The sequence below is a fragment of the Eulemur rufifrons genome, chromosome 15 (genome assembly GCF_041146395.1).
Source record: "Eulemur rufifrons isolate Redbay chromosome 15, OSU_ERuf_1, whole genome shotgun sequence".
Taxonomy (NCBI): domain Eukaryota; kingdom Metazoa; phylum Chordata; class Mammalia; order Primates; family Lemuridae; genus Eulemur; species Eulemur rufifrons.
Window position 1 is genome coordinate 78747802 of NC_090997.1, and position 21314 is coordinate 78769115.

At 36.0% G+C, this 21314-nt stretch overlaps 1 protein-coding gene across 2 annotated transcripts in view; it reads left to right on the top strand.

Annotated features, from left to right (window-relative positions):
- Positions 1-21314, top strand: part of LAMA2 (laminin subunit alpha 2) — a 568286-nt gene that overhangs the window by 364072 nt on the left and 182900 nt on the right. For both annotated transcript variants that reach the window (XM_069489233.1, XM_069489235.1), the window contains exons 23-29: positions 3901-4137; positions 5389-5532; positions 6186-6365; positions 6472-6660; positions 6744-6877; positions 10960-11077; positions 16337-16471. In XM_069489233.1, coding sequence (XP_069345334.1) covers positions 3901-4137; positions 5389-5532; positions 6186-6365; positions 6472-6660; positions 6744-6877; positions 10960-11077; positions 16337-16471 — 1137 coding nt within the window. The remainder of the gene's footprint in view (positions 1-3900; positions 4138-5388; positions 5533-6185; positions 6366-6471; positions 6661-6743; positions 6878-10959; positions 11078-16336; positions 16472-21314) is intronic.

The following is a 21314-nucleotide window of genomic DNA, read 5'->3' on the forward strand; positions in this document are numbered from 1 at the left end:
TCAATTAGACATGTGATTAGAGAAAACAAAAACTAGACAGGACACTCATTTTTTCTATTCCCAATGGCATTATTAAGTTTGAAGTTCCATAGAGCCATAATTTTTGGAAAGAAAACAAAAATTTCTCAAGAGTTTCAAGTTTATTTTGAAGACTGAACAATGCTATGAGTTTCTGTTACCAGCTTTTACATATTCAACTTTTAATCCAAGCATCCACTCTATCACTGAACTCATGAATAAGCCCTAAGTAAACTTCTGAGAGTTCCATTCTACCCACAAACTACTGTCAGATCGTCAAACTCTAATGAAACTCCTGAAATCAAAACTGATACCTAATATTCAGGATATAAATCAGGATAAAATTGCAGTACAAGTGTCTACAAAAATGTAGTTATATGTTTGGTACTATCATTTTTACTGATCATTGGATAAACTTTATCTTGATAAAAACCTGATTGAAATTTTTTTATTGCTATAGAATCACTATTAAAATCTAAATTTTTGAGTAGCTAGATACTTCATCATAATGAAGAACTATAAAACTGAGAACCTTCCCAAATACTTTATTTATGAGCATGCATTCTACTATTTTAGAAACTTAGATCACTATAATTTAAATGAACAGTGATTTGAAATTTATAGCTTCCTTTTCTTTGTGTCATGGATAATTTCTCTGTGCTGAGGTGTGAGCACACACATCATTTGAGCTGTTATTGAAATAGAATACAAAGCCTGCCATCTTTCACTAGCAGGGGAATAGTGAGTAAATCCTCTACTGCTAAACAAACATTACATCTAATTATGATTTAAGTTTGATGTTGGCTATAGTGCTATCTAAACATATGGTTAATGGTCTCATTTATTCTCCACTATAACTTCCTGAATTAACTTCCTGATTTGGAAAGGTCCCAGTGTCTATTTGTACTGTCAACTATTTCTTAAGAATTAGTGCTTTGGTTTTATACAATTATTTGGGTATCAGACAAGTCATACTTTAGTTATTTAAAGATAGGTATGTCTCACGGGACTTTGTAAATTTATTATATGATTATCGTTTCCATAACATATTATAATTTTCTATTTCTGAGTATAGCCCATTTTGGTTCAGTGAGTAAATATATACTCAAAGTAATTGGCAAAGAAAAAATATTTAAAGGAATAAATATATCATCCTAATTTTGAAATTTTATGCCACATCTGATGTTCTCTTAGGGTAAGTTACTTGGGGTGACGGTAGTGAATTATTCCATGCCTTGGAAGTTATATCCATGTTTGTAATATAACAAATAATCACATCTTAGATCATTGGGTTTAAGATAACTTCTAGTAGCAGTACCTACTGTGGCCTTTTCTTACTGGATATCAATGAAGAAATAGAAAAGCACTTAACTATAAAGACACCAAAAATAAGACTTGATGATTATTTTAATGTCAGAATCTGGGAAGATTTTTCACCAAAAATTTGGGCAGGAAAGAAACAGTAAGAGGAGAAACCAGTGATTGTACATCGCGTCCTACAAAGACTCACAAGTAAACTACTTTTGGCAAAAACAGAAGCAGGAATAGCCCTGGTAGTGGTGAATGTAAGAATTAAGCGGAGCAAGGAAGCTGTGAGATACACAAAGTAAGATCCAGCCAGACTTGAGTCTGGGAATTTGGCAAGGTGCTGCGCATATGAGTCTGCCATAGAACTGTAGATCTGAGAAGGAAAATGGAACAGTAACAAAAAGAGTTAAGTCACAGGCAAAGTACAAACACTATATGGTGGCAAACTCAGAAACAGAGAGAGGTGATAGCCACTTGGGTACCAAATCAGGCCCCGCTTGGGAGACAGAAACCATACAGGCTATTTAAACAGGGAAAGTGGAATATAAAAAACTGTTCACTGGTAAAAAGTGGTTAGTTTCTTAAAAATGATAAAAGAGAGCTGTAAGAAGTCCTGAAGTCTCAGGTACAAATAGCAGCTACTCCCAGTAGGCTGAGGGAGGGGAGTCAATGAAGGAACGAAGGGGTCGGAGGGGGCACACTCCCTCTCCCCACCTGCATCAGGCCTGACATTCAGGTTTCTTTGAAGAGGGTGTGGCCACCACAGGAGCACACAGCCTGCTCGTGGTAAAACAAAATCGAACACAAACGTGCCACAGTTCATGGGCAAGTGCTGGTCTAGGGAAACTGCCCATTGTTACGGGAGGATTTGAGCATGCTGGGGCTACTGAGAAGCAGCCTTCAAGGTCAGAGTGTGTGTGCAGGCCACAGCCAGTTAGAAAGATGCCCATGGGGACTGAGTGTGCCCTCTTGGCTGAGGGCACAGCTGGGATTCTTTCTGAGCTGCTGGGCTCCTGTGTTAAATAATAAGAAAAAGATATGATGAAGATACTAATGAAGAACCAGAACCCAGCATGGAAATGTCATGGGCCCACCACTATGGCGTTGTGTGGTCTTTCCAGGGCCCTCGATTAACTAAACCTAACATTCTGCCAGCTGGCCATGGAGAAACGTCTGTAGGTCTAACTACAGGATCACAAAGCAGGGAGAATTTGGATCACAGAGATAGTAGATTGATAATTGGCACAGCTGGCCTCTGAAAATGATTTATTCCAAGAGCCTGAGTGATATTTTATAAACCTACTTGATATTTTTATTAAATTGCAAGCAGATATGAGCTCTGTAAATTAATTGCAGAAACCCTTAAAAAGAGAATATAAGACAAAAAGACAAGTGGATAAGCAGAAATTTAAAATGACTCTCTTCTCTTTCTTTGGGATGCCATACTGTCTCTCTGGTCTCTTCTCTCTCTCTCTCTCTCTCTTTCTCTCCATCCTTTTAAAAGATAAAATAAATTCTCTACTTTTGTATCTTAAAAAAAAAGAAATTGAAAATAAGTGAGAAGACATAAGAAAATTATTCAAAAGAAGCTAAAATTGCAAAATAAGCATTGGTGGTAATATACATACAATAAAACTTTCACTGTAAAATAGAGAACAAATTTGAGAGGCAAATATAGCAAGAAAGGTAGAGCAAAGGAAAATGATTGCAGAAGACATTAGGATATTATAGATGTGGCAGATAGACAAGAGTGATGAATTATAGGTGATCCTGAAGAAGAAAATTGATAAATTAGACCAGATGTCAAAATCCAAGACAAATCTGAAGAAGAAACAGCATTGAACCAAAACACAATTATGTTCCCAGACTGAAAGAACTCACCATGTTCCAGTAAATTAATGAAAACCGGCTCAAGTTTTTTAAAAATTCTAGCAAAAATTTGAATTACATAAATAGAGAAAATCCTGTATACATCCAGGTTGAAGAAAAAAGGTTACCAGCAAAGCTCAAATGCCAAAATACTATATATTATTATAATTCTCCTCTAAGTCCCATCTGGCTCCCCCAAGTCTGGTTTGGTGCTCCTTATATATTCTTATAGCATTTTGTGCTTATTATATAATTCCTGTTCTATCATGTTATATTTACATATTTACTTGTCTCCCTCTGCTAGACTACAAGGTAGTTCTCTGTAGAACTTTTTAAGTGCTACAATTACAAGATGATAAGGTAAATTGACTTTGTCTAAAGTTTAATCTTTGAGACAAAAACTGTTTGAAGAAAACCAATACCTAAGCCCTCCCTACCACAGAAAGTCAGAGAAAACATATTTTCTTTCTTATGCACATAGCATTATGATTTCTGGACAATCTTATATTTTTATAAACACAGGAAGTAATTTTAATGTTTATGTTCACTGATGTTTCCCAAGTGACTAAACTAGAATAGTACAAAGGGTATAATAGATACATGATTAATATGTGTTTAGTGGAAGCATAGAAACATTAGAATTAAAATTTTAAGATATTTCCCATAAAGCTGTATTAATGGTTGCTGTTTTTATCTCCTCCATAGGCTTGTAACTGCAGCTCAGTGGGATCCTTGGATTTACAGTGCAATGTAAATACAGGCCAATGTAACTGTCATCCAAAATTTTCTGGTGCAAAATGTGCAGAGTGCAATCGAGGTCACTGGAACTTCCCTCACTGCAATCCCTGTGACTGCTTCCTGCCAGGGACAGATGCTGCGACCTGTGATTCACAGACTAAAAAATGCTCCTGTAGCGATCAGACCGGGCAATGTACTTGCAAGGTATGTGCTACTGAAATGCAGTAAGAGAAAACCTCACTCAGTTCTGTTTCCGCTGCTCAGGTTTCAGTTCATTCTGTGTTCTTTATTCCTGCTTCATTAAGCTAAACAAACAGACAAAATGTCATTGTGAGATCCTGAGTTTTCCTTGATATATGTTCATTGGCTTACAGATAAGCACTGCTTTTCTACCTAAACCCGACTTTTTTCTAGTTGGTAGAGATGATGCATTTTCGATGGTAAAGGCAAATTATTTTTCTTTATATATTAGCTTTGCCTCAACAAGAATAATCTGGGAGGGAGGGCTGGGAAGACAGCTCTTTTAAGCATGATCAGAGAAAATCACAGCTAAATAAGAAAGCTTATAAAAAAAACCATTTCTCCTAAAGTTAATCTGCAATCACCATACACTGGAAAATATATTTACTGCTGTGGAAGTTCAGTAAAATTTCATCACGTATAAACACTGTCATTACAAACAGTGACTATGTGCAAATTTTAGCCCTCATTAATATTGTTAAATGGTGTAGAAAAAGACCCAATTAAAAAGGATAAAAGGGATTTTTCTCCTTACATATTTCTGAGAAATCAATCCCAGGATAAGTGCAGTTAAAACTCTGTCAGAGGTATTTTTTCAAGATAAAGTCTACGCAAAGAGGGACAGAGGAAACGGGGGATGAAACCGGGGCAGTGCTTGTTACTGTAGTCTTGAGGGTTTAGGGCAATGGCAGCTTCTACTGTCAAAGGCCGCAGCCAAAACAGAGTTCAATGCTGCATTATTACATCTTATAATTGAGGTCCCATATTATATTTAATACATGTTATATCTATGTATATACATTACGTTATAATAATTATATAAATGTACATTTTTAACCTCCTGTCTGATTTTTTACAATTTCGAATAACAGCACTGTGTAGGAATCAATATTTTTATTTTGTTTTCGAAATTCTCATGAGTCTTTCATATTGCTTGCAGCAGAATTGTAGGAAATGTGCCGCTTAGATTTAAAAAATAATATACAATACCTTTAGGAATGTACTTATTTATAAAGAAAGCAATTTGGAAAGACCCATGAACAATGAGATTCAACTACATATGCCTTTTGAGATATGAGTCTAATACTCAGTGCTCTTTTGTTTTCATTTTTTTTTTTTTTTAAAAAAAGAGTATGCTCCTATTTTTCGTTCTCAACCTGATTTTCCCCATCTCTTTGCCATGATGGACTCTGAGGGACTCTCATCTTTCTTCAGGTGAATGTGGAAGGCGTCCACTGTGACAGATGCCGGCCTGGCAAATTTGGACTTGATGCCAGGAATCCACTTGGCTGCAGCAGCTGCTATTGCTTTGGCGCTACCACTCAGTGCTCTGAAGCAAAAGGCCTGATCCGGACGTGGGTGAGTAAGGAACCGCTGAGCCGTGTAATGGTATAATGTTAGTTCCTGCTGGTGTCTTTTAGTCAGGCGCTGAGGGGTAGTAGGAAATGGCAAAACATTTAAGTAACCTTTTCCCCTGTGCACATTTAGAAATGGGAAAGGGGCCACGTGCCGTTAGACAGCTGGAGTAAATGCCTTTCTTATTCTTTCTTAAAAATAGTTCACGTATTGTCCAAAAGGAAATAGATGCCAAGTGGGAAAGGGAAGCATTACGAGAGAACCATTTCAGTTTGCGATGGGAAGAGTCAGAGCACCAGAGCATGAATGTTGATATTTGCTAACACTGCCATGAAAACCAAACTTTTGAACATTTATTCCAACCAGCCTTAGGAAATCATCAAATTTTAGGGTGGGCGCCTGTTCATTTTTAATTCTACTTTTATTAGTGTAAAAGACTCCAATTTTCACAGATATTGTGGCTTTCACTGTGCAAACTAGTCAAAAAAACTTTATCTCCTGCCTTGCCAGCCCACTGTGTGAGTTCTCTTTCTTCTGAGAACGCCTCATCAGAATGTGGACAGGGGCTGCAGGTTAGACATGCAGTCCATAACTTAGTTTTAAAGGAATGTCCAGAAAACTTAAACAGCCTCCTGCTATACTTTGACCCCGTGAAGGTGACTCTGAAGCCCGAGCAGACCATTCTACCCCTGGTGGATGAGGCCCTGCAGCACACAACCACGAAAGGCATTGCTTTTCAGCATCCAGAGATTATTGCAAACATGAGTCTAGTGAGACAAGATCTCCATTTGGAACCTTTCTATTGGAAGCTTCCAGAACAATTTGAAGGAAAGAAGGTAAGAACAAGAACTTTGAAGTCACGTGACAAGATAAAATATGTTTTTTGGAATCATGCCATTTGGAGATTCATCTAACTCATCACTCTCCATTTTATTTTGTCAGTTGATGGCCTATGGGGGCAAACTCAAGTACGCAATCTATTTTGAGGCTCGAGAAGAGACAGGTTTCTCTACGTATAATCCTCAAGTTATCATTCGAGGTGGGACTCCTACTCATGCTAGAATTATCATCAGGCATATGGCGGCTCCTCTAATTGGCCAATTGACCAGGCATGAAATTGAAATGACAGAGGTAATATTATTAGTTGTTGAGTACAAAGATGCCAATGGTTTTGTATTCAGTTTTGTCAGAGTGGTTTCTTTTCTTGCCAACAGAAAGAATGGAAATATTATGGTGATGATCCTCGAATCAGTAGAACTGTGACCCGTGAAGACTTCTTGGATATACTATATGATATTCATTATATTCTGATAAAGGCTACTTATGGAAATATTATGCGACAAAGCAGGTAAACTCTAACAGAAAATACCCAAGTTCTTCTTCTATGGGGAAGTCTATAGGAAAGGTCAGTAAGACATCAGATAAGAAAGATTTAGAAGTGGTTGGTTTTTGAGTGTGATGATAGTAGATAAGCCAAGGGTGGCTTCCATGTGACCTGAGAGAAGCTACTACCAGTCACCAAAAAAAAAAAAAAAAAAAAAAACAGGAAAATAGCATGAGAAGCAGTTTATGGGGGAAAAAATTGCATTTACCTTAGACATGATGAGTTTAAGATGCCAGTCAGAAATTCAGAAAAACATGTATTGTAGGTCATATGCAATACACTGTTGTGCTGTCTTTGGGTTATAAGAGTGCTGAGAAAATGACTTCCTTTTCCCATCAGGGGAACTAGGCAGGGCCAAGTTGGTCCCACCTCCTTCAACCCTGAACATTCTCATGTCTTCACCCCAGTGTGCCATACAATATTGTCATTTTCCTATGCATCATGATTTTTCCATACATCATCGGTAATCACATTAAAAGAAAAACCACAGAAGATCAGCAAGAATGAACATGGTATCATGGAACCTAAATGGTGGGAATACTTCAAGGGAGTATCCATGGTTTTTATATGACCCAAAGAGTCTAATTAAAATGAGCCTATTGGAACTGACAGTTAGGACCGTACTGGTGACAATCATGATACCAGTTTCAGTGGAGTCCTGGGGCATAAATAATCTCAAATGTTTAAAGGATGAATGAGACATGTGAACCTAATACTGTGAGTGTAGACTATTGTTTTCCATGAACATAAACGTAAAAGGAAGCAAGGGCACAGTATACAAAAGTCAAGGGATGATTGATTGTTTGTGAGAAAAGTAAGCATGTTTATAGACCATGGGAAAGGGATTAGAAGCAAGGAAAATATTAGCAATATAAAAAAAAAAGAGAGAGAGAATAACGCATGGAGGATCCAGGAGACTTCAACATCATGAACACACATGGCCTTATCCAGTGATATGGAATGAGATATCACACATATGTAGATAAATTTTATACCATGGAGGCAGAGAGTTGAGTTCATACACATAATCTCAATTTCTCTTTCATGTCAGTTTATGTTATGTTCTTTAAGAATATGGAATCAATATATATTCATAAATAATCTCATTTTATAAATTATTAGACCAGCCTAGGAATACAAAACAAAAAAATTATGAAACCTCTCAATGGGAATCTAATGAATATAAAAATACGATACTTTAAATGTTTATACTGTACTAAGCACATAATAGAGCAGAAAGTCCTTTAATTAATATTTTCTACAGAGGATCCATACTGCTTTTCTCATTGATGTGGAGACTTTTAGTAAAAGAGTAAATCAAGGACCAAAATTCTCTTTTAAATCTGTATTCCTTTGGTTTCCTTTTGATATTTCTCACTGTAATAGGAGATTGTTTTTGTATGAAATAAAAAAAAGCATGTACTTTAAAAATTCTGTCAGCTATATTGTTAATTATTTTAGAATATCAAATCAGGTGGCAGGCAGAAGCCATAGCAGGTTTGTATGTCATAGGAGATACCAGGTAATTTTGTGAGTATGCAAATAGATTATTTTGCAAATTGTTCTGCACTGCAGTGAGAGTCTGGTGGTACACAGAACATCTTGTTAGTGGACTTGATGGAAACAATGTTGTCATGCATCTTTCATTGTACCTTCTCTGCCTCTCTCACGCTGATTTCACCTGGCTACACTGTGACACTTTGTGTATTTTTTTTTGTCCCCATATGTCTTTTTCTCTGATCACACTATTTCACATACCTCACTAAATGAGATTTTTTGGTTTAAGTGACCTTTTCTTCAAATTTTAGAATAAATAAATATTTCACGTTTCAGCTCAATTAAAAACTAGAGTCATTGTTCAGCAATGATCACAATAAATAATGCAGATCATCAGCACTTGGTTTTGTAAGACAGTAGAACCATGACAAGAGTTAAAAAGATTTGAATATTCCCCCCGAAAGTAATTGAGACATAACCCTGCGTCTTTTTTATTCTGTTGCAAATTTTAGTCTCAGAAGCAAAGAGTTTAAGAGTTAGCATGTGGTTTGAGATTTGAACTTTGTACATTTTGCCAATGCTGGCATTTTCTTTTCTGTTTTCTTTTTTTCCTTTGTCTCCTTTTACCTTTATTTGAAGAAAATAATAAGTTTTATATTTCAGTATTTATTTAAATAGAAGCCAGAATGTGGCCAAATCCCTGATGCAGTCGAAATTGGTGCTCTCTAATCCCCTGAGAAAAAGGGTGTAGTGCAGAAATATCTATTGTTGCTGCCCTTCAAGCTTCACTTGATTTGTAAACACTTGCTGGTGTGCTGTATGCATGCATGTGCAAGAGAAGGGAAGATGGCACTAGTCGCTCCTCGGGCTATAAAATACGATGGAGATGCCAGTGGCCAGGACTTATCAACAAACAAGTTACCTTCTTACTCCCACAAAGAGTCTCAGACAACATAAAGATGGAGTCTTTCTTGCAGGAGGGGAGTGGATTGTTTACAGCTCACCATCTCTGTGTGTACTGTAAGGAGGGGAGAGTGAAACCTGAATTTTAACTGAATGTGTGTTTCATAAAGACTGACTGATTTTCAGAGTGCAGATTACAATGCTAGCAAAGCCAGAATGTACATTCATAATTCAGTTTCAATAAAACCTACCTATACTTGTTATAAAGTTTATGATTCAAACTCCTTAAGCTGTTGGAGGTGCCTTTTATTGAAGCAAAACTATTCATTGTCTCATTTTAAAGTTTATTTGCAGAACATTTTTGTGTTACCAGTTAGTCAGTCATGAAATAGCCTGAATTTATGGAGTGCACATATTTTTTAATGTATACTTTCAAATTAATGAAAAGGACATCAATATTTTAACTGTGAATAATTTTTTTTCAATTATAAGGACTTTTCCAAGAAGGGTGAATGAAGTTACTTAAAGGATTTATTTAATTAAGTTAACAAATTATTAATTTGAAAGGTTCTTTATCCTCAGAAAGAAATCAATATTATTAGATTATACTTGATCATTGTTTTCTAAGTGGTTTTCTAAAGTTCGTGAAAGGACATTCACAGGCTTTAGAGGAAGAAATCAGGAATGGTAGTAAATTAAAAGCAATGTCACTAGTGACTACAGGAGATATTATATGGGAAATGACCTTGGGTTGTCTGTTTGCAAAAATATAAATGTTTCATTAATTGGCCATGTCAACCTGAAGCCACTCATATTTTAAGAAATGGGAAAAAACTCCTTATAATAACTTCTCAACAGGGTATCGGACATCCAATTTACTAAACTTCTTATGATTTATGTGAATATTTTACTAATGTGTAATCATAACCTTTGAGGAAGCAAAAATGCAGTAATAAGATGTGGCACATGAGCCCCTAGAATTTAAGCAGCTTTAAAACAATATGTTAATTAGCTTAGTTTAATTGTTCTACAATGTATCCACATATCAAAACATTGCATTATTGTTTCAATAAATACACGTGATCCTTGAACAACACTGGGGTTAAGTTGTTCAAAAATCCATGTATAACTTTTGACTCCTCTCAAAAACTTAACTACTAATAACCTACTGACGATTGGAAGCCTTACTGTTAACATGAACAGTTGACCAATGCATGGTTTATATATGTGTTATACATTGTATTTGTACAATAAAGTAAGTTAGAGAAAAGAAAATGTTATTAAGAAAATCATATGGAAGAGAAAATATATTTACTATTCATTAAGTGGAAGTGGATCATCATAAAGGTCTTCATCCTCATAGTCTTCATATTGAGTAGTGAGGAGGAGGAAGAAGAGGAGGGGTTGGTCTTGCTGTCTCAGGGGTGGCAGAGGCGGAAAAAAAATCCATATAAAACTGGATCCATGCAGCTCAAACCCATCTTGTTCAAGGACCAACTATATATACAATTAGTTGTCAATTAAAGACAAAAGAAAGACTAGAAAGACATTGAAGAAAACCTGAGAAGTTTCTTCTTGGAGGATTGTTTACTAGATGACCATAACTGACTGGTGTGGTGATCTAAGTATATGCTTGTTCTCCTCAGGATTTCTGAAATCTCCATGGAGGTAGCTGAACAAGGACGTGTAACAGCAGTAACTCCTGCAGCTCACTTGATTGAAAAATGTGACTGTCCCCCAGGCTATTCTGGCTTGTCCTGTGAGGTAAGCTAGCTCCTACTAACCTGCTTAACCTCAACTCACTTCAGGAGCCAAATGGATATACTCCCAGCACTAGGGTTTTGAAGTTGTAAAATTCTCTGATTTGACACTATTATTTTGCTGTAAAAGATATTTATTAAGTAGTCAAGGTTGACCTGTAGATATCTTGAAGAGAAAGTTATTACAGCTGTGTTTTTCCTACATTTATTTAAAATAATGCTGTTCACTTAGGAACGAAAATATTAGTAGGGTAGCAAATTATTTTAATGCAGTCCACCTTCCATTACAAATTTTAAATGTGAAATACCCTTTTTATTATGATTGATAGGCTTTTCAAATAGTACATTCTAAAACATGCTTTCCCATTAGTTTTAGTCATTTTCCATCATTATATGAAAATATAAATTAGCACACATAAAGCAAATGATAAATGAATAAAATCAAGAAAACCTATGAATATGTACAAACTACCATCTGTATTGGTGGCTTCGCCTTTGTACCATGACTTTCACTTAAGCTTCTATTTACAGACAGTAATTACAGTAATATCTTAGTGGAGAGATTATGGAAATAAAGGCCTATCTCTCATAATAAGGTACCTGAGGTGTTCTCCACAATCCATTGCCTCTAATCCATTATACATCTTATTTATAATTCATCTTGATTCTAAAGTGTAATTACCCAGGCATAAAATCTAATCATCAAAGCAAGAGCTAAGGACAGTTCTGAAATAATACATCCCATTCCAGTAACATATGCTTTGGGTCATGAATATACAAAGCAATCCCTTTACAATATTTTTACCAAATGTGTGGTATTCTAGAGACATCTGCATCTATAGGCTATTCATTTCATGTTTTTATCCACAATGTAGTTGCAAGTAAACGAGATTAAATATTAGTTACTTCTAAAAAGATAGCCGGTTATAAAGACATTTAGCCTTTGCCTATTACCTATAGTGTTATGACACTGCAGCCTTGTTCATTAAAAATGTTAGTTTTAGAAATGCCTAATTATTTCAATTTATGATTTGAAGCAGAGACCAGATTACCTTTAGAAGTCAAATAAAGGACACTATTTTCTTACCAGATTTGTTGGTGTTAGAGCCATTGAATTTATTATACTTTACATAACCTGATCATTGGGTTAGATTAGGTTCAGGTTATTGCCTAAACTGACCAAAACTGAATTTAGTTTGTATGCAGATACTATTCTTACTTTTATGACTTTCTTTTTAAAAAATGTAAAATATTCAGCATTGAATATGTGGCTCTCTGCAATAATATCATGAAAATCAGAAATTCATCCATGATCCCTGGGTCATGTTTTGATAATTTCAGCTCTTTCCCTTCCCCCCTTATTTTAATAGGACTCTGGCTCACAGCTGAATGGCTGATGTCTATTGGGTCACCACTCAGAAGCTGTCCCTTATAGTTATTAAAATTGATTTTTTAAAATCCCCAAACAATGCATACCTATTATCAACTTATGTAACCCAAAAGGCAAAATGTGGAAATAGACTGGTATACTTACATGTGCATTTCTCTATCCTTTATCATTTCTGTTGCACATGGGAGACCCAAAGACTCTGTTTTCATTTCCATACAAATATTGAGGGTCACAGTGTGGGTAAGTGGCATATGTTACAATTTCGTTTCCTAAAACAATCATGGTTTCCTTTATTTTTAGTTTATCCTAAGCAATTACATTTAAAAAATTATTTGGGATAGAGACACCTATGTCAATATATGATATGTCAAGCATTAAACATATATTATTTCATTTAATCCTCACAACCACCCTATAAAATATCAAAAGTGTTTACTATCTACTCTGCAATCCCAAGTACATTTCCTAATACACCTAAACCAACATTGTCAAGTATGATTTATGATCCTCATTTTATAGATGAGAAAATTGAGGCCCATGATCACATAGCTAAGCAGCAGTTTGAACCCCAATAAGTTTGTTTCCAAAACGTAAATAAACTTACACTTAACTATTATGTTATACAGTCACACAAGGATATGTTCTAAGAAACATGTTGTTAGGCAATGTCATTGTTACGTGAGCATCATAGAGTGTACTTACACAAACCTAGACGGTATAGCCTACTGCATACCTAGAATATGTGGTATAGCCTATTGCTCCTAGGCCACAAACCTGTACAGAATGTGACTGTACAGAATACTGTACACAACTGTAACATGATGGTATTTGTGTATCTACACATATCTTAATGTAGAAATGGCACAGTAAAAATATAATATTATAATCTCATGAGACCACCATCATATATGTGGCCTGTCATTGACTAAAACATCATTATGTGGTGCATGACTGTACAATATTCTTATGTTCCCGGTAAGGAAACTGAGACCCACAGTATTCAAAACCTGCACAAAATCATATGTAGTATGTGATACCAGCACAAGTATCTATTTTTATTGTTAAACTCTGAGGAAAAAAGGGAATGCTTTATGTGACCCTGAGCCTGGGGCGTGTTAACTCTCTAATCTCTTTCATTCCCTTCTCTCTACCCTCCCACATTTTTGTGGGAATTTGAATCTAACATTTTGATGAGACACCGTATAATGAACATAAATTAAAGGTAGAAGGATAGCAGAAGAATATTGAGCTCTGAACAATTTCAGCACATGGGAAGAGAACTTTGAGTTAGAGAAAAAAGGGATAAGATGAGCTGAGGAAAGTGTTTTGCTTTTATTTATTTGCTTTTCTTTAATTCTCCATTATGTTCTAGAAAGGACTTTAGATAGGACTCAAAAAATAGCTCTTTTGTTCCCAACTCAAACCTAATCATTTTCATGAATTTTGTCCCAGTCCAACAAGAAGAAAATAATCCAACATTGAAGAACACCCTAAAAAAATTTTAAAATATAAAGAATAAATAGAAAAGGATCTAGGAAAGAAAAGGATTAAAGAGGAATAAATAGGTCCCATTCTGTTTTTTAAAAAATGTGTTTTAAGTTTCTAATTTTTGCATTATATAATAGTCTTTTTGTTTTTGCGAACTCTGAGAAATTTAATTCATCAGGGTACAAAATAAATCAAAGCTAATCTAAATTAATTTAAAACGTTAGAATTTAAAGAAACCTTAGAAATTATCTGAGTTACTACACCTGCTCATGTGCAGGATGGGGAAACTTTGTCTCAAAGTAACTTGTCCACATCTCTCAGACAAAAATAACGTGTAAAATCAAAGCTTCCATATTCATTCATGTCATAGAACCAAGGCGTCTATATACCCTTTTACAAGCACACATTCTCAGCAAAGAATGAAGAGCATTCCAGTGGTTCTGGATCCTAACTGCTTAGTAGACCTTCTTAGAAGTTTTAAAACAAACCCAGGCCCCAACTCTTCCCCAATTAAATTGACCCTAGATGATGACTAGACCCACGGAGAAAGGCCTAGAATGTTCTACACAGAGCACAACTTGGATCCCAGGCCATAGACTCCCACCATGGGTGCTTTTCTACTGCATCAGGCTGCCTGTCCAGGAAAGAGCCACAGAAATAGGAAACATTTGTTGTGCATTACAGATTTCACCTCAGTGCTCACCTTCACATTTCAGTGTGTGACACTGAACTGCACATGACCCTCGATGAAGAGTATTGCTTCTTAACTTTATTTTTCTTCTGAGACTTGTAAACTTCTGTTTGGGGTATAAAGTGAAGCTAGGAACTTTCTCTCAATTTGCGTGATTTTTGCACACACGTACATACACACACACATACACACACCAAGCAAATATACTAATAAGATAACAATAATTATAAAGGTATCCAAGGATGAAATCCATGTAAAGAAAATCCAATTTTATTCAGCAGTCAGCATGATAAAGAATTAGAACAACCCACACTGTGAACCACTTTTAAATACAACTTGAATTGTTTCTTCAGTTACGCTTAAATGAATTCCTTAACTATAATTTCCAGACCTTATTCAGTAATAATGGCAACAATGAGCCTTGATTTTAAATAATATGAACAAACTTTATTAAAATATATGATTATGTCCACCATAAGACAAAGGAGACTCAAAATATTTTGAATACTAGTCTCGGTTTTCTTTATCAGCTTGCTGAAAGCTGGGACATTATTAAATCTCATTAGAATTTCTTATAGGCTGTGATAAAACAGAGAGTCTCTTAATTAAGTGCTTAATTGAGGTACTTTCACATTATCCAAATCAAAATAAACAAGGAGAGTACTGACTTTTGATCTTTTTCTCTACCTAAGGAACTTCTTTATATACTCCACTCTGGAATACCTAGGCTAGAACCAAAAGGACGCAGAGGCCCACAGAAGTTCTTAGCCCAACATTTTTTTCCTTCTTTTTCAGCAATCACTTTTCTTTCATCATGGAAGCAAGATGTTTAAGTAAAAAAAATCTTTACCAAGGGTGTAAAACAATCTCTTTATAATCTTCAGTGGGATCTGAGAAACTGCTACCTTTTACTCATAAATCAAACAACGTCTGCAGCTTTGCAGGCCAAGAGTGCTAAGCTTGGAATGCAAGACTGTTCTCATCCCCTCTCCAGAGCTGTGGCCTTCTTCCAGAAAGCCAGAAACTTTTGTTGATACATTTACATGATAAACTTGAATGAAGATGGAAGTCTGGGTTTTGCATGTCAGCTTCACTAGCATTTTTGTTTGTTTTTAAGTTTTTATTACAAAATAAAAAAAATAAATAAATCAGAGAAAGATAAATTTTATTGGTGGCCTAATAGTTCCAAGACATGTAGAGCTTTTATTATTTTGAATTTCTTACTTTTATAGCCTTTAAATTATATTGGTATAAATAATGCATCCATGACACTTTTTTATTTATTTTTTTGCAGAGTTTCATTGGACATTTGTTAGTTATCCATCAAGCACAGTAGCAGATTTTAGTTTGTTAAGGATATTTGAATTCTCTCTTTAGCCCATATGACAATGTTATTTAAAAACAAACCTCTTTCTCAGGAAAAAGAATATCTTAAGCTTTTGCAGGTTGAGTTGTATGTGAAAATGAACGCTTTCCTTGGCTAAAGTCTGATAACACATGGATGTTGCCTGCCCACCTTAGGGACCAGGCAGAAATGCACATTAGGTATCAAAATTGTCACTTGTGTTTATAAGTGGTGTTGCCCCTAACACAGATGGGGTAAAGAAGTCTGTCTTTTTAAACACTGAAGAACCAAATGTTGCTAATGCAAGATTTCTAACTTAGTTGTCCTAATTGGCCTCCTTTTCTTTCAGACATGCTTGCCAGGATTTTATCGACTGAGTTCCCAGCCAGGCGGCCGCACCCATGGACCAACCCTGGGCACCTGTGTCCCATGTCAGTGTCATGGACACAGCAGTCTGTGTGACCCTGAAACATCCGTATGCCAGGTAGTCCCCTGATCCTGTCTTCAATAAGGTTCATGTGCTCCTTTCTCCTTACACACGCTCAGATAGATGCTGCATGCGGAAGCCAGCTAAACTGCAGAGAACGTAACTCTGCATAACTCTGTGTGTGTGAAATAAAATGTGCGGGGGGGAAAAAAGACATTCACCACAGTCTATATTTTAAAAAGTAACAAAAAAATGATAACTGGGAAAACTACTGCTTGTGTCAAGAAATAAAATATTAACAGCATCTTAGAAGAGCATCAGAGGATACAGCTATGTGAAAATTACATGAAGTTTTTTTTCTGATTACAAACAAAAATAAGCTTTTTATAAGAAATTTGAAAATTAGAAAAGAATTAAGAAAAATAATGAAGAAAGACATAAAAGTCACCCAATATTCAGCATAAGATAAAAGTTTATTATTTTAGGTATTTCCTACCAATTTTATTCACGTGTTTACAAATAAGACTTATATTTAATATAATACCATAGTGCTCTTTTACATTCTGCTTTTTAAATTTACCTATCATGAGGGTATTATGTTGCTAGATAGTCTTTAAAATGTTTACAGTTTTTGAGTAGATGTCCCATAATTTATCTATTTCCCTTAGAATTGAGGTTGCCATTATTTTTTATGTTCCTGCTAACACCCTGCATTCTCTACCACCGCTGTCTGCCTTGGAACAATCAGGGCTATCACGTATCTTGCCCTTTTTGTTTCAGTCACAATAAGAAATTCAGGTTGCCCCTGTCACCACCTGTCCCTCAAACTGTAACCCACACAGCTCTGGGCATCTTTGCTGAGCCGATCTCCCTCCTCTCCTCATCTGAAACCCTTCCGCTGTGCCTTGGAAACTCACAGTCCGGCTTCAGCAAAATCCCCCAGAGAATCCCCCTCTTCCATTCATGTTCTCTTTGTCTTGCTCTTACCGAAACCCCGGCTCTCCCCTGCCTGCTGCCACCTTATAGCCCTCTCCAGTGGCAGCCACTGCTTTCACTCTCTCCATACCCTGAGCCTGAAGGTAGGGGGTGTCCCTGCCCCGCACTGCCAATTTCGTGTCATCCTCACGTTCTCCTCCGTGACACCTAGCTTCGCCCACTACACCTGCTCGTTGAAGTCACCTACCAACCCTCAGATCGCTCACCTCATTCCTTGCAGATTTTTCCTCCTTGGTATCATTGCTGCTCCCTCTAGCACTGCTCCTGTCATAATGATTTTAATGTCCACAAAGTTAACTCTTCCATACCTTTAACTCTCAGTTTCTTGTGCCTCTGAGGTCTCTAAGTGTCCTATTCTTTGACCACCCTCTCTTTTCTCTCCAGTTCACATCTTAATACTTCAGATTCAACATCTATGCTTTCACCATTCATGCTCTCTCACACTTTTTCTTGTTATTGTTTTTCTTGCACACACCCTTATTTTCTCAACCAGCTTAATATACATGACCCTTCGTTAGTATCACTGCTTTGCAACTCCTTTTCCCTGCCACTCCCTTACTTCATCTTACTCAGCTAACTCCAGCACTGTGTAAATCCTCCTATCTCCTCCACACCTGCGCCCTCTAAGCTGCATGTGGCTGTAGAAAAAGAGGCACTTGTGCCATCATCTATTGTCACCTTGAATTCATGATCACTCTCTTCAAATGGATCCTTTGTGCTGCTCTGCGATAGTGCCACCTTTCCTCTCCCACGTTCCTGAATGACTATTTCATACCTTCCCCTCTCTCCTCAAACCCAAACCTCTCCTCCCACCCCTTCTCATCCTTACTGTCAGTTGATGGTGTTGCTTCTTACCTCACTGAGAAGTTACAAGCAATCCGAAGAGAAGTACACGAGCTCCCACTACCACATGCAACCACCTTGCTGCATATGTGCCCAATTATTCTGACTCTTTTCCATTGCTTGGGATAAGCCATTCTTGTTTCTAGAAAAGATCACGCCTTCCACATATGCTCTAGATCCCACTGCCCGCCCACTCAAGGACATTACTCTAGCTGGTCTCCCCTCCCTCCTACATTATCACTTTTTGTTTCTTCTTCTATCTTAAAAACAAAACAAAAACAAACTCCACCTCCCTTGTAGCTACTAACTCATTCTTCTCCTTCTATACAGTGAAGAGTTGTCTATACTCTATCTACAATTTCTCTCCATCCATTCTCCGTGGAACTAATAAAATAGGCTGTTGCCTCCACCGCTGTACTGGAACCAATGCTGATACTAGGCAACTAGTGTTCATCTTATTAGATCTATCGGCAGTGTTTGCCACTGTGAATCACTCCTTTCTTCTTGAAAGCGTCTGTTCAGTTTGCTTCCCAGGTCATGAAATTCTGGGAATTTTCAAACTTAGTGGCAGCTCTGTCTCAGACTATTTTGCTGTTTCTTCCTTATTATCCTGAAATCTACATAGTGGTGCTTCTGGGACTCAATCTTTGGAGTGATTTCCATCGCTAACTACACTCATTCTGATGGAAATCTTACCCAGCACATGGCTTTCAATATCTATACTGGGATCCCATAGTACTTACCCTTATTTTTATGATTTCATTTTAGATCCACTTTTTAATCTTTCTGGAATTTATTGTGGTATGGAGAGGTAATCTTTCTTCACATATAAATTACGGTAAAGAAACATTTATTGATTAACATTTCCTTTTCCCCTTGATATATCATCGTATCTGAATATATGCAAATTTATTTTATCCATATTAAGATATGTTTAAGGATCATCCATTTTGTTCTACTTACCTTTTAGTGCTTGTTACAATGTTTTGCTTACCTTTATTTTATGGTAAGTTATAATATCTGGTAAATCAAGACCCTTTATTACTCTTGTTTTAAAATTTTCTTATCTAGATGCTCTTACATATTTTTCCAGCTGACATATTTTTCACTATTTCAATCCCTTTCCCAAAAAATGTTACTAGAATTTTAATTGGAATTAAACCTATTTGTAAAGAATTGCTATATTTACACTACTTAGTTATTTTCTCTCATCCCAGGAATATGATAGTCTTCTCTATTCAAACATTTTGTGTCTTATAGTAAACTTTTAACATTATCTATCTGGAGCATATACTTCTCATATTAAAATTATTTCTAGGCTGGGCGCGGTGGCTCATGCCTGTAATCCTAGCACTCTGGGAGGCCGAGGCGGGTGGATCGCTCAAGGTCAGGAGTTCGAGACCAGCCTGAGCAAGAGCGAGACCCCGTCTCTACTAAAAATAGAAAGACATTATACGGACAACTAAAAATCTATATAGAAAAAATTAGCCGGGCATAGTGGCGCATGCCTGTAGTCCCAGCTACTCGGGAGGCTGAGGCAGTAGGATCGCTTAAGCCGAGGAGTCTGAGGTTGCTGTGAGCTAAGCTGACACCACGGCACTCACTCTAGCCTGGGCAACAAAGTGAGACTCTGTCTCAAAAAAAAAAAAAAATTATTTCTAGTATTTTACATTTTCATTTCAATAGTAAACATTACATTTTTGCTTCAACATAGTTTATTCACAAACTGGTCATTATTGGTAAACATTGACAAAATAGATGTTTTGTACATGTATTTGATATTCAATTACTTTTGTTTTGATTCTAGAAGTTTTTCAATTGAGTCAGTTATTTTTTATGTTTAAAATAATATTATTTACAAATAATTATAATTATTTTTTTTACTTGCCAGAAAATATGTTATAATAATTTCATATTTTTACACTGATTAAGTCTTCTAAAAAAATGTTAAACAGAAGAGTGATCAGCTTCCTATTTCTTCCTGATTTTAATATGAATGTCTCAAGTTTTTCTCCATAAGGTATGATGCTGGTGGTTAGTGTAAGAAAAATATTTCTTGTCATGTTAAGAAAACTTTTTTCCATCCCTGGCTTCTTAAAGGTATCTTCTTTCAATAAGGATAGGATATTGAAATTTACCGCATGCTTATTTTAGAGAGTAGAGTGAGGATTCAGATGCACTTAAGAGGTGATCATATATACTTTTTCACCTTAGCAGAATGGTAAATGTTATTATGGACTAAATGCATAATTAATATTAGCCATCCTTGAATTCCTGAAATAGTTACTATTTGGTTTTGGTGTAGTATTCTTTCATCATTGGCTTGCTTATAAAATTCAGGTAATTTGTGGGGAGCAAGTTAATTTATATATTCATAAGCAAGAATTAAATACATTTTTTTTTCTTATGCAATCTTCACTAGTATTTTTTAGCAGGGCTATGTTTGTATTATATGATTAATTTAGAAGCATTCATAAAGGATGCAATTTAATTTCATTTTTTTAGGATAAAAGTTATTGTCTTTATACTGTGCTCTGTTGACCAATTGGCTATTATAACATTTTGTTCCTTAACAATCCTAAATGTTGGCCAGCCAGAGTGGTGGTTTGTGCCTATAATTCCAGCTTTTCAGGGGACTGAGGTGGGAGGATCTCTTGAGCCCAGAAGTTCAGGACCAGCCTGGACAATATAGAGAAACTCCATCTCAAAAAAAAAAAAAAAAGGAATCATAAGTTTAGGTCTATTTTCTGAGAAATCCCTAGATAAAGTAAAAAATAAATAAAGACTTCCATCAAATAAACACAGTATAAATTGTTATGCTCTGAATTTTTATATTTTCTTTTAGAGAACTTACAATTTTTTGAATTTAGGCAACTTTGTTCAAACTGAAAACAGCCTCATGAGGCAAATAGAAAATAGCTACTATTACTCCCATGCGGTAACTGAAGAAACCAAAGCGTACTGATTTCTCTTTTATTTTATATGTATAGTGGCATGGTGGTACTTTGGTATAATGGCAAGCATAAACTTTACAGTCACATTGCCTTTATTCAAATTCTGT